Genomic DNA, 12,008 nt, shown 5'->3' with positions numbered 1-12,008 from the left:
GTTGTGAGGATCTGATCAGAGGGGACCATGTTCTGGAAGCCCTCCGTGGGGCACAGAGCACTGTAGTCGTTTTTACTGAAGCCCAGTCATGGTTTGAATGGAGAACTAAGTGATCTGGGTGCCGCACCCAGTCCTCGTGACAGTTGAAAAGATGTAAGTCAGCAGGGGTGGGAGGATGGGAGTCCCTCACTCTGGACTCCATTTGTTTCAACAATGAAAGAATGCTTCCTAAGTCACTTCAGTCGTGTCCGACTCTCTGCAACCCTATGGACGATAGTGTGCCAGGCTCCTCTGTCCATGGGATTCCCCAGGCAAGAATACTGGAGTGGGTTGCCATGCCCTCCTCCAGGGATCTTCCCAATCTAGGGATCGAACCCGCATCTGTTATGTTTCCGGCATTGGCAGGCGGGTTCTTTATCACTCGTGCCACCAGGGAAGAACAGACTTGGCTGTTTAGAGCGCAGTGAAGAAAGCTGACACTTAGGATCTAGACTTGTCTGCTTGATACCAGGACCTCCATCCTACGATACACATGTAGGAAAAGATTTTTGCTTCCATATAAGCAACATTTCACTTTAAGAAATGTAGTAAACCTTTTTTTTTTTTTTGACTATGTCACGAAACATACAGGAATCTTAGTTCCCCAATCGGGGATTGAACCCATGTCCCCTGCACTGGTAGCACAGAGTCCTAACCACGGAACCACCAGGGAATTTCCAATAAAGAGAGTAATTGGTCACATTTCTATGCATGTATCGAGTGAAAGGCCTCTCAACTGATGGTTCACAAGAAATCTGCTGCCACTTTGCTGTGACTCGAACAGCTAAATTCCAACACATTCGGACTGGGCAGTGCTCAGGCACTAATCTGTCAGACCCAAGGGTGTGTTCACGTGCCCAGGGCGGGGCAGGTGGAAACCTCGCTCTGCTGACTCTTCCCTTCTCTAACACCCAAGACCAGGCAGAGTCACTTGGCTGGTAACAGCCCCAAGCATCTGAAGGATTTGTGGTTCTGAAGGCTGACTTCCGGGCTTCCATGGTGGTTCAGATGATAAATAATCTGCCTGTAATGCGGGAGATCCAGGTATGATCCCTGGGTCGGGAAGATCCCCTGGAGGAGGAAATGGCAACCCACTCCAGTATTCGGGCCTGGAGAATCCCATGGACAGAGGAGCCTTGCGGGCTACACATGGGGTAGTCCATGGGGTTGCACAGAGTGGGACACGACTGAGCGACTCACACTTCACGTCTTCCCTGGGGCAGAGAGCATCACACCATGTGACCGGCTCGGTCGAGGCTAAGTTTAGCCCCGCTTTGTCCCCTGACCCTGGAGTCCCTCACTGACCCCTCTGACTCCACGCCTCCCGGTCCTACCTGGCCCCACGGACTCTGCTTCCCTTCTCTCCCCTAAGACAGAGTGACTGAGAGACCCTTGCTGGCCCCATAGCAACTGCCGGCAGGTGGGTCCACAGTGTTTTCTGATGGGAAAACTGAGAGCTCTGGTGGTTTGCTCAAGGTTAGTACTTGAACCTGGGGTTTCCACGTTTTTAGCCAGGAATCTTTCCATCCTTGCTTTAGACGGACCAGATGTCTGCGGGCCCATTAGCACACGTGGCTAAGTGGGGCAGATGAGGTCCGACCCATCTGGACCAGCTCCCTCAGTGCCTCGCCCGAGAGAACTGGCAACAGCTCTGCGGCTTTCTTACACTCAGAAGATGGAGGAGAAAGGAGGGGAGGAGGAGTTCTGAAGTCATCAGAGTGGCCTCCAAGTACACAAACAACTCCCTGTGACCCCGGATTCAGAGCCTGGGCTGACACAGGGGCATGTCATTCCTCTTAAATCCCTGTAGGAAATGCGTGATACGGAACTAGAGTGGAATGTAAACCGTTTCCTAAGCATGCTAGCATCTCTCCTCTTCCAAGAGTTTCGCTCCAAGGAGAACTTGAGCTCATCCCCTCTCCCTGATTTTCCACCATGACTCTACCGGCTGCCTGTTAAGAGGAAAGGGGAAAGGAGGAGCCCCTGAAGCCCACGGGAGAGAGACCGGGGCCCCAGATGAAGGCCAAGTCTTGAGGGAGGTTCCCTCCTGATGTGACTTTCATCCATTTCTCCGGTGACTTCCCCAGGAGCCCCCTCCACGGGGACCATCCACACACTCCAACAGGAGGGCCTCTCCTCCACCCCGTTCCCACCACCCCTTCCCCCGACACTCTTCACCCTCACCCTCACTGCCTGTACGTGTGCAAAGTATAGCAAGTCATCGATGCTGTCAGGAAAAGAAACGCAAAAGCATACCCTTCAGTTCTGTCCACCCATTCTGGGATCGGAACTCCTGAGCTGGGTGGAGCCGGGAAGATGGGCTCAGACACCAGCTTGGTGAGGAGGCTGAGTGGAGATGCAGAGAATAAAATGCTAATAGCAAAGAGGAGGCCTGGCCAGGACTGGAGCTGGCAGAGATGCTGGAAACCACCTGGGCTACCCTTTCCTCCAGGTGGGAAGGAAAGCGGGGGCTGGAGGCTGACGCCCAGGGCGAACATCCACCTGCCGGCAGGGATGGAAGGTGGTCCAGTAGGTACAGAGGGCGCTGGGCACCTGCACCATCCCCCCCGCCCCCCTACCACCCTGCAGCCTCCCCAAGGCTCCATGCCCATTCTGGGGAATAGGTTTTACTTCTGTCTTTTCCACTTCGGAAGGACGAGGAGTATTTTTGCCTACCCACTTCCCAATTCCTTCATCTGAAGTTGGGGATAGGAGCCTGCATTTTTCAGGAGGTTTTGCAGCTTAGTGGATATAGGCAAAAACGCCCAGGATAAGGCTGACACGGATCAGGGCTCAACAAGTGTCTGTGCGCTTTCGGTTCCCCATAAAGGTTGCACATCCCTACCCAACTCTCCTGCTCTTCCCTGGCAGAATCTTGGGAAGCGCTATTCACTCTCCCCTTCCACACAATAAGCTGCTGGTGCAGGCGGAGCAAATGGGAAGGGGCCAGGCGCGCACAGCCAACAGGAGACCCCAGCGCGCGCACAGAGAACAGGAGACCCCAGCGCGAGGAGCTGGGGGCCCTGTGGAACATCGGCCGCCTCGTCCACTCTTGTCTTCTCTGGGAACAGCGCGGGTCTCAGGGATTCAGCCGCACACACTTTCTTACCTTGAGAGGCAGGGCGGCAGGCGGGGCGGCGCAGCTCCTGCTGGTCTGGAGGGGCGCACGGTGCCTGCAGAGCCTGGCGCGGCTGGCCCGCGCGGGGGTGCCCGCGCCCTGAGTGCTCCGCGGGCGCGCGGGGCTGCGGGCCGGCGCCTCGGCTCCGCCCCGGGACCCCGGGCTCTGAGCGCCGTCGGCAGCCTGGGCCTGCGGAAGGGAGCACCCTGAGGCGTCCCGAGCCTGCGGGCCGGGACGGGCAGGACCGTCCGGCCAGGGAGTCCAGCCCGCCGAGGGGCTGCGGCCGCCGTCGCCCATGCCGGGAGCCGGACTAGGGGGTCTGCATGGCCGGGGCTGCCGCCGTCCACGCGCGCCGGAGGCGGGGGCCGGGGAGCGCCTGCGACCGGGGGGTCCGCGAGCGCGCCCCCTCCGCGCATCCAGGGCCCGGGTTTTCTCTTCTCCCTGCGCGGGAGCCGAGCAACAGGGGGCAGCTGGCGCCGCGGTCCCGCGGCCCGGCCTCGGCGGGGGAGGGCCTGCCCGGGGAGGGGGCCCGAAGGCCCCGCCCGCCGAGGAGCCGGCCCCGGGACCCGGGAAAGGGCGGCCCTCCTCCGGGCCCCCCGCGGCCGCGGTCCGGGCTGGAGCCGGGGCGGGGCGCACGCGCGCAGGGGGCGCCCGCAGCTGCACGAAGAGGAAGGATGTTTTCGTCTGCTGGTGCCGCTCGGCCATGGCCTCCGGGGGGCTCGGCTGGGTCCCGCCGGGCCGGCTTCAGATCTCCAGGGATGCGAAGGTCGGCAGCGGTGGGCGGGCGTGACCTGGCCTCATGGCTCCGCGACGGCCTGACCCTGAGGAAGCAAAGGACACACCTTCAGCCCCGGGGGTCTTCGGGGAGTGGGGAGGGAGCTGACCCAGCCGCGGGTCTGGGCTCTGCACTCAGTTCTCAGCATCGCAGGAACAGACCGGGCTGCGGGGAGCCCGACTGGAAGGGTAGGTGGGGACTGGGCTGCCCTCTGCCTGGGGGGTCTGAGGAGTTCTGTCCTGTGATCCGGCCCCCTCCCCGTGTTTAAAATGAAGACACTGAAGTTACTGCTTTCCTTGTCTATCCTAACCTCCATATTAGCGACACCTCTTGCTTGACGTCTGACCCTGGGGCCGGTGTGATGGAAAGTTGAACCTCCAGGACACTTAGAAGCTCACTTTCTTTCTTTTTTTTTTTTTTAATTTTATTTTATTTTTAAACTTTACCTACCTAATTGTATTAGTTTTGCCAAACATCAAAATGAATCCATCACAGGTATACATGTGCTCCCCATCAATCCACCTCTCTTGCATCGGTGACGCACAGTTGTAAACAACTTTGATGTCTTCATCAAGTTCCTCTTTAAATCCCGTGCTTTTTCAGGAATTCCCCGGGGTAGCCCCAGAGTGCCACAGCAAAATACTAGGCATCCTTTCAGTTCAGTCGGTCAGTTGTGTCGGACTCTTTGCGACCCCATGAATCGCAGCACCCCAGGCCTCCCTGTCCATCACCAACTCCGGAGTTCACTCAAACTCACATCCATCGAGTTAGCAATGCCATCCAGCCATCTCATCCTCTGTCCTCCCCTTCTCCTCCTGTTTTCAATCTTTTCCAGCATCAGGGTCTTTTCAAATCAGTCAGTTCTTCGCATCAGGTGGCCAAAGTACTGGAGTTTCAGCGTTAGCATCATTCCTTCCAAAGAAATCCCAGGCTGATCTCCTTCAGAATGGACTGGTTGGATCTCCTTGCAGTCCAAGGGACTCTCAAGAGTCTTCTCCAACACCACCCATAGTTCAAAAGCATCAATTCTTCGGCACTCAGCCTTCTTCACAGTCCAACTCTCACATCCATACATGAGCACTGGAAAAACCATAGCCTTGACTAGATGAACCTTTGTTGGCAAAGTAATGTCTCTGCTTTTGAATATGCTGTCTAGGTTGGTCATAACTTTCCTTTCAAGGAGTAACCGTCTTTTAATTTCATGGCTGCAATCACCATCTGCAGTGATTTTGGAGCCCAGAAAAATAAAGTCTGACACTGTTTCCACTGTTTCCCCATCTATTTCCCATGAAGTGATGGGACCGGATGCCATGATCTTTGTTTTCTGAATGTTGAGCTTTAAGCCAACTTTTTCACTCTCCACTTTCACTTTCATCAAGAGGCTTTTTAGTTCCTCTTCACTTTCTGCCAAAAGGGTGGTGTCATCTGCATATCTGAGCTTATTGATATTTCTCCTGGCAGTCTTGATTCCAGCTTGTGTTTCTTCCAGTCCAGTGTTTCTCATGATGTACTCTGCATATAAGTTAAATAAGCAGGGTGACAATATACAGCCTTGACGTACTCCTTTGCCTATTTGGAACCAGTCTGTTGTTCCATGTCTAGTTCTGACTGTTGCTTCCTGACCTGCATACAGATTTCTCAAGAGGCAGGTCAGGTGGTCCGTATACACATACAAATAGTTAAAATAAAGATGAAAAAGAGAAAATAAAAGAGAAGTAAAAAAAAAAAAGAGAAAAAGATGAAATAAGAAAATCTATCCAGGTGACAAATAAGTCAGGAGAGTTGTTAAATTATTTTTTAAAATTAGTTTTCCTACACTCTGAGAACAATAGGAAATCACCTGAAAATTCATCCAGTAATTCAGATTAAGAGGGTTACTACAGGGAGTTCTGGCGTGCTACAGTCCATGGGGTCACAGAGTCGGACACGACTGAGCAACTGAACTGAACAGGCTCAGTATCCCTTACAAAGGAAAGGCACTCTGGCCTTGACCCTGGGAAGAGGACTGCAGTGGGTGGAAAAGATTTTTTTTTTTATCAGTTTGAGCTTGACTGGAAGGGAATTAGGAAGCCATCCTCCGAGACAAACTGGCAGGGGCCTGGAGAGCTGGTAGTGGCCAGGCCTGAGCCACAGCCCCCTGACCCTCGGCCTGACATCACATGGGCGGCATGCCTGCAGTGGCCAGGGGCCCCCGCCCTGGCTGACCACCACTGCCTGGGCAAGGCTGCTTGGAAACTCTCAGAGGAGGTGGTGGGGTGTTCGTTCTCCTCCTTAAACGTCTTTGCACAGCTTTTCCTCCCAAGTTTATGGAGGCTTCTCCTTGTTTCCAGACTCAGTCTACATGTGCCCAGAGCTGTCTGGGCCAGGCTGTGGCCTCTGTAGCCCCTTTATAACAGACACTGTGACAGAGAGAATTTCAGCCAAAGATGCATCCATGTCTTGGCATCCGGTTCCATGGCTTCATAGCAAATAGATGGGGAAACAATGGAAACAGTGACAGACTCTTTTCTTGGGCTCCAAAATCACTGCAGATGGTGACTGCAGCCATGAAATTAAAAGACGCTTGCTCCTTAGAAGAAGCTCTATGACCAACCTAGACAGCTTATTAAAAAGCAGAAATTTGCCAACAAAGGTCCAGCTAATCAAAGCTATGGTTTTTCCAATCGTCATGTATGGATGTGAGAACTGAATCATAAAGAAAGCTGAGCACTGAAGAACTGATGCTTTTGAACTGTGGTGTTGGAGAAGACTCTTGAGAGTCCCTTGGACTGCAAGGAGATCCAACCGGTCCCTCCTAAAGGAAATCAGTCCTGAATATTCATTGGAAGAACTGATGGTGAAGCAGAAACTCCAATGCTTTGGCCACCTGATGTGAAGAACTGACTCATTTGAAAAGACCCTAATGCTGGGAAAGATCGAGGGCAGGAGGAGAAGGGGACACAGAGGATGAGATGGTTGGATGGCATCACCGACTCGACAGACATGAGTTTGAGTAAGCTCTTGGAGTTGGTGATGGACAGGGGAGCCTGGTGTGCTGCAGTCCATGGGGTCGCAGAGTCAGACACGACTGAGTGACTGAACTGACTGAAACAAATTGCAAGGCTGCCACTGGGCAAATGACAAGACAGCTGAGGGTCTACCTGAGGACACATATAAGACGCCTCCTTAGTACTGGGGGTCCTCTAGGGAGCTGGGGTTGTGTGAGAAATAGGGGCTGGTGCCAGAAAAACACGGGTGTCTGCTCTGATGTAAAATAGCACAGGGACTGAGAACATGAGCTTTGGTGCCAGGCAGACACTTCTCTGAGTCGGTGGTGTGGCTGTATGACCTTAAGCAAGTCACTTAACCTCTCTGATAATGTGTCCTCTTCTCTAAGATAAGTTAACAATACCCACTTCATAGAGTTGTTGAGAGGATTTAGTGGAAGTATCTGTCAACACCTTATTTAGCATACTATCTTGCATGGAAACGTTCCTTGATAAATGCTAGGAACTCTTAGAATTTATACACACACACTTTTGAGGTCTAAAAAAAAACCAGGTTGACCCAATGGAACAATTTGAGCTGTTGCATATCTTTTTCTAACCTACAATGGCAATCACATACACATTTGTATGCTTCCTATCAGATGGGTAAGAACTGAAGAAGTCACTGGGATGAGGGAAGAGTCAGCAGCGAATCTGGGGTCTGGAGTCCTGATGTGGTCATTTACTAGGTGTGACTCACAGCAAGTTTCTGACCCTCAGTGGACTTCAGTTCAGTTCAGTTCAGTCGCTCAGTCGTGTCCGACTCTTTGCGACCCCATGAATCGCAGCACGCCCGGCCTCCCTGTCCATCACCAACTCCCTGAGAAAAATTAATTTCTGCCCTTCCTGCATTACAAAATTGTTTTTCAGGTCATGTGGGATTATCTATGTAAATGTACTCTGTAAACACAAAATTAATACTTATTAAGTCTTTAAGTCAGGATGTGCTTTGCTTAATTGCTCAGTTGTATCCGACTCTTTTCGACCCCGTCAATGTCAACCTGCTTGTTATAATACAGTAGCATGAATAACAACTCTAAACCATTGTCTCTGATTTCTGTGAAAACTCAGGACTTTTGTCTGTAAGGATTCTAATTTGACTTCATATTTCTCTACCACCACTGACCTTCAAGGTTCATAAGGTGTGAATGCAAATAACGGACAGTTTAAACTGTACTCTGTTTCTGCTAATGATCTCTTCTCGTCACCTGTAAACAGAAAGGAGAAGATTCTAGAACCTTAGCGCAGGCGGAGAGGGGAGTGGGCACTGGGGAAAGACGTCAGGGCATCTCTGGCTCCAATCTCGTGACGGCCTCGTGGAGTCGGCAGCTGAGCCCCCTTCCGGAGATGCAGAAAGAGACAGGAGAGGTGGGGGGACTTGCTGAGAGCAAGTTTGGGGCTCAGGAGCAGCAGGAGGTGCCACCTGAGCCCGGGTCCCTGCTTTCCCCTCTAGACCAGTGGTCAGTGCACACAGCAGATCCAGCCCCTCTGCTCCTCTCTCCAGACCTGGGCTCCTGGAGAGACGCTCTGCCCACGTGTGCTGCCTTTGCCAACCAGAGTCAGAGTGGAACCGAGCAAAGCTCTGCGGGGTCCCCAAGTACAAAGGCCCCTCCACGACACCTGCCTCTTGTTTGAAGATCTCAAGTCTCCTAGATTTCCCTGAGTCATTAGAGAGCAGGCTCAAGCAGCTAACAAGGGCTTCCCAGGTGGCGCCAGGGGTGAAGCACCTACCTGCCAACACAGGAGATGCAAAAGACACACGTTCAATGCCTGGGTTGGGAAGATCCCCTGGAGGAGGGCATGGCAACCCATTCCAGTGTTCTTGCCTGGTGAGTCCCATGGACAGAGGAGCCTGGCAGGCTATGGTCCATAAGGTTGCAAAAAGCTGGACATGACTGAAGTGACTTAGTACACACGCAAGTGACTAATGATGAGGACAACTGAGTCACAGGCCTGTTGCACACCCCTGAGCTGTTTTACACATACTGTAACTGCCGCTGGAAGGAAAAAGCTGGCTGCATGATGACCAGACTACATCCGTGACACAAGCTGCTCCGTCTTGAACAGCACTGAGTCTGTGACCAGCAGAGCTCCAAGAACTGGCCTCAACAGAATGGGATTAACACTGTCGCTCATGATCATCTATATTTTTGTGGGCATCAAAGTAATTGTAGCTTGCTCTGCTCATATACATAAGCAGGCCACTAAAATTGTCAGCAAAGAGATGCCACAGACCCACGTCAAAATCTTCCACTCTAAGATCCCAATACCCTTTCTCAGCACGAAAAAGTTACAGAAGATGCACCTTTGTCCCTAATCCTTTTGAAATGAAATAATATCTAACAGGGGGATTTGTAAGCAGCTTTTGCAGGAACCTGCCCTCAGCAGGAAACCCCCTTTCTTGTCATTTCAGCAAAGCTTCATTGTAGCTAACTTTCAACCAGGTGCCCCCAAGCTCTGCTCATCTCCAATCCAAGCACACTTTCCAGATCTTCTGATCACACAATACTTTGCCTAACTTGTTGGTTCTTTCTGAGATCGAAGAAGTAGAAATGAAGAATAAGTAATTAGCAGGTGGCCAGGTCTCTTGCCTAGCTTCTGTGAACAAGATGGTGTCTAAGGAAAATCAGAAGAAGTGGACAAGCCTGTATGTGGTGTGGGATGGTGACAAAGCTGACCCCCCATCTCAATGATTAACTGAGATCATGCCCCCCTTTTCCCCTTTAAAAACTGTCATGGCTGAGCAGAATCTTCAGAGTTGGTCTTGGGACATGAGTCCACCTTCTCCCCAGGTTGCTGGCTTTTCTGATTAAAGCATTTTCCCCTTCTACCAGCAACTGCCTCTCGCTGGGTTTTGATTTTTGAGCTGTGAGCCGCCAGACGAGAAGCAATGCTGGGAATCTGCACCAAGCCTTCCTGCTCGGGCCACACAAATAAGCCTTCAGGACTTTCCAGGACATTCTGTCTACTGGTTAGAAACGCATCTGCACTGTCATAGCTTGGTTCCCTCCATTATTGTAAAGACGTTTGCCTAAAAGTGGGCTTGATGGTGGTGACAGTGAGGGTTATCATTTATGGAATGTCTCTTATATGTCTGACATGGCCAAGGGCAATTTATATATGCGACTTCACATCCTCAGAATAAGGCAAACATTAGACTCTGTCTCAAAGACAGGGACATGAAATCTGCAGAAGTTAAACGACTTTCCCAAAGCAACACAGCAGGGGTGGACCCGGGTCTTTCAGGCCCATGCCCGTTTCAAGATGCCACACTGCTTCCAACTAATGTATTTAGAGGACAGCATTATCTTCCACGTTACAGACAAAGACGAGATTTGGAGAGGTAAAAAAAAGAAAACTTTTCTCGTCTCCTCCCTGAGTTCCAGGACACACGGTCCCCTCAACTCCTCCATCCCTTACTTCCTCCAAACCCTCTCCTCTGTGACTATTTTTCCTCTGTTCCAGAAGCAAGCCAAGCTCAGGTTTTTTTTACCCTCAGGAGATGACACCATGTCAGCGTCCCCTTGTGATGACTATTTATGGAGGAACCAGATGGGACACTTGGGAAATGCTCCGATTAGAAAGAGTCTTTCATTCCAGCCTGCTTCTGTTTCCTTTACTGCCTGCCACCAGGCCCCAGACACACATGGGGGGGTGTGTTCTGTGCAGTTCTTTGTATGTTAAGTTGCTGTATGTCTACACTGGCATCTGATCACACAGGCTGATGCTTTTGAAGTAAAGGAAAAAATTCATGAACAGATCAGAGCCCTGGCTTGAGAAACTTGATTGCTCTGTCCTGTGTCGAGCCCAGACAGCCATCTCCTCCTTCGTAGTCCTGAGGCTCTTCCTGCCACGGAGTGCTGGGCTGTTAGAGGGGGGCATTGCAGGGGGCAGGGCCACTCCCCCGAGGGGCTGGGCTGCGTGGAAGGGGAGGTGAGGGGGAGGAGTGGGTTTGGGGTCTGTGTTCGCTGGGGCCCAGGTCAGAGCCGGAGGCTGGACAGACTTCACCCGGTCTCTCTGATGGTCCCTCAGGAAGGCCGTGCTCACTGGGAGCAGCCTTCACAGAAGCTTGATCCACGGAGCAGGGGTGGAGTCAAGTGCACATTTTGTAAGATCCTGTCGATCCTGGGGCCGTGGGTGCCCAGTGCCTCCCGTGTGCTCTCCTGTTTACCCCTGGGGATGCAGAGCTCAGGCCCAGGGAGACGGGTCACCTTGTCTGCTGTTGCTGACCAGAGGCAAAATCGGTCCTCAGCCCTTCAGTTCTAACTGCACACAGGGCCCCAAGGGCACCGGTGCCTCCCAGACACACCCAGGCTGCACTCCCAGCCACACCATCGCATCCTGGCAGTGCCCACCTCGTCCCAATCAGCTGACCGTGTACCGGCACCCTGCCCTGTCTTCCAAGCCCCCAGGTCTGCACACTGATGACGTGTGGTCACCGGTGTCTCCAGTATCACGTCGGCACCACAGCAGCGGTTTGCCTGCACCATCCTTGCTTTTCCAGAATTCCCTCCCACTGCTTCCCTGTGGGGTCCCCTCAGGCAGGACAAGCTCCCCAAGCCCACCCTGCAAAGCCTCCCCTGGACCCTGGCCGGCACCTATACAAACCGGTCACCTCCTGGAGTCCCAGCTAGATCCCTCCATCTCTCTGACATCCTGGCCAGACACTGTGGCTGTCAGTAACCCTCCCCTTTCTAGCGCTTTCGGCCAATTACATACATTCTGACGCCAGTGGTGGAATTTAGAAAGAAAAAGACAGAAAGACATTTTCAAGAGGCTTTAGAAAATAATTTCTTTTTTCTAACTCCTGACACAGTCTCCAAAGTCATTCAAAATATTTTAATGTTGCAACTCTTCTCTCATAAGTAAAATAGTAGGCTCAATTGTAAACTCAGATCAGAACTACGTATTGGTCATTTTTTAATGGCCACAGGCTGTCAAATGTATTGAGATGCTACCAAAATATGACTAATTCAGCAGTGATTCTGGAAAGCTGTGTGTCTGCTATATTTGCACAGTGAGGCACCATTTACTTAGAAGTGAAGGTTTT

The 12,008-nt window shown here is 52.1% G+C and overlaps 1 protein-coding gene across 3 annotated transcripts in view; it reads right to left on the bottom strand.

Annotated features, from left to right (window-relative positions):
- PSD3 (pleckstrin and Sec7 domain containing 3) overlaps positions 1 to 12,008 on the bottom strand; it is a 596,024-nt gene that overhangs the window by 490,068 nt on the left and 93,948 nt on the right. For all 3 annotated transcript variants that reach the window (XM_024986357.2, XM_024986358.2, XM_059882381.1), the window contains exon 3: positions 3,149 to 3,978. In XM_024986357.2, coding sequence (XP_024842125.2) covers positions 3,149 to 3,862 — 714 coding nt within the window. In that variant the 5' untranslated portion in view covers positions 3,863 to 3,978. The remainder of the gene's footprint in view (positions 1 to 3,148; positions 3,979 to 12,008) is intronic.

The sequence above is a fragment of the Bos taurus genome, chromosome 27 (assembly GCF_002263795.3).
Source record: "Bos taurus isolate L1 Dominette 01449 registration number 42190680 breed Hereford chromosome 27, ARS-UCD2.0, whole genome shotgun sequence".
Lineage (NCBI taxonomy): Eukaryota > Metazoa > Chordata > Mammalia > Artiodactyla > Bovidae > Bos > Bos taurus.
The sequence above is the reverse complement of the archived record's forward strand: the minus strand, read 5'-3'. Positions and strand labels throughout refer to the sequence as shown.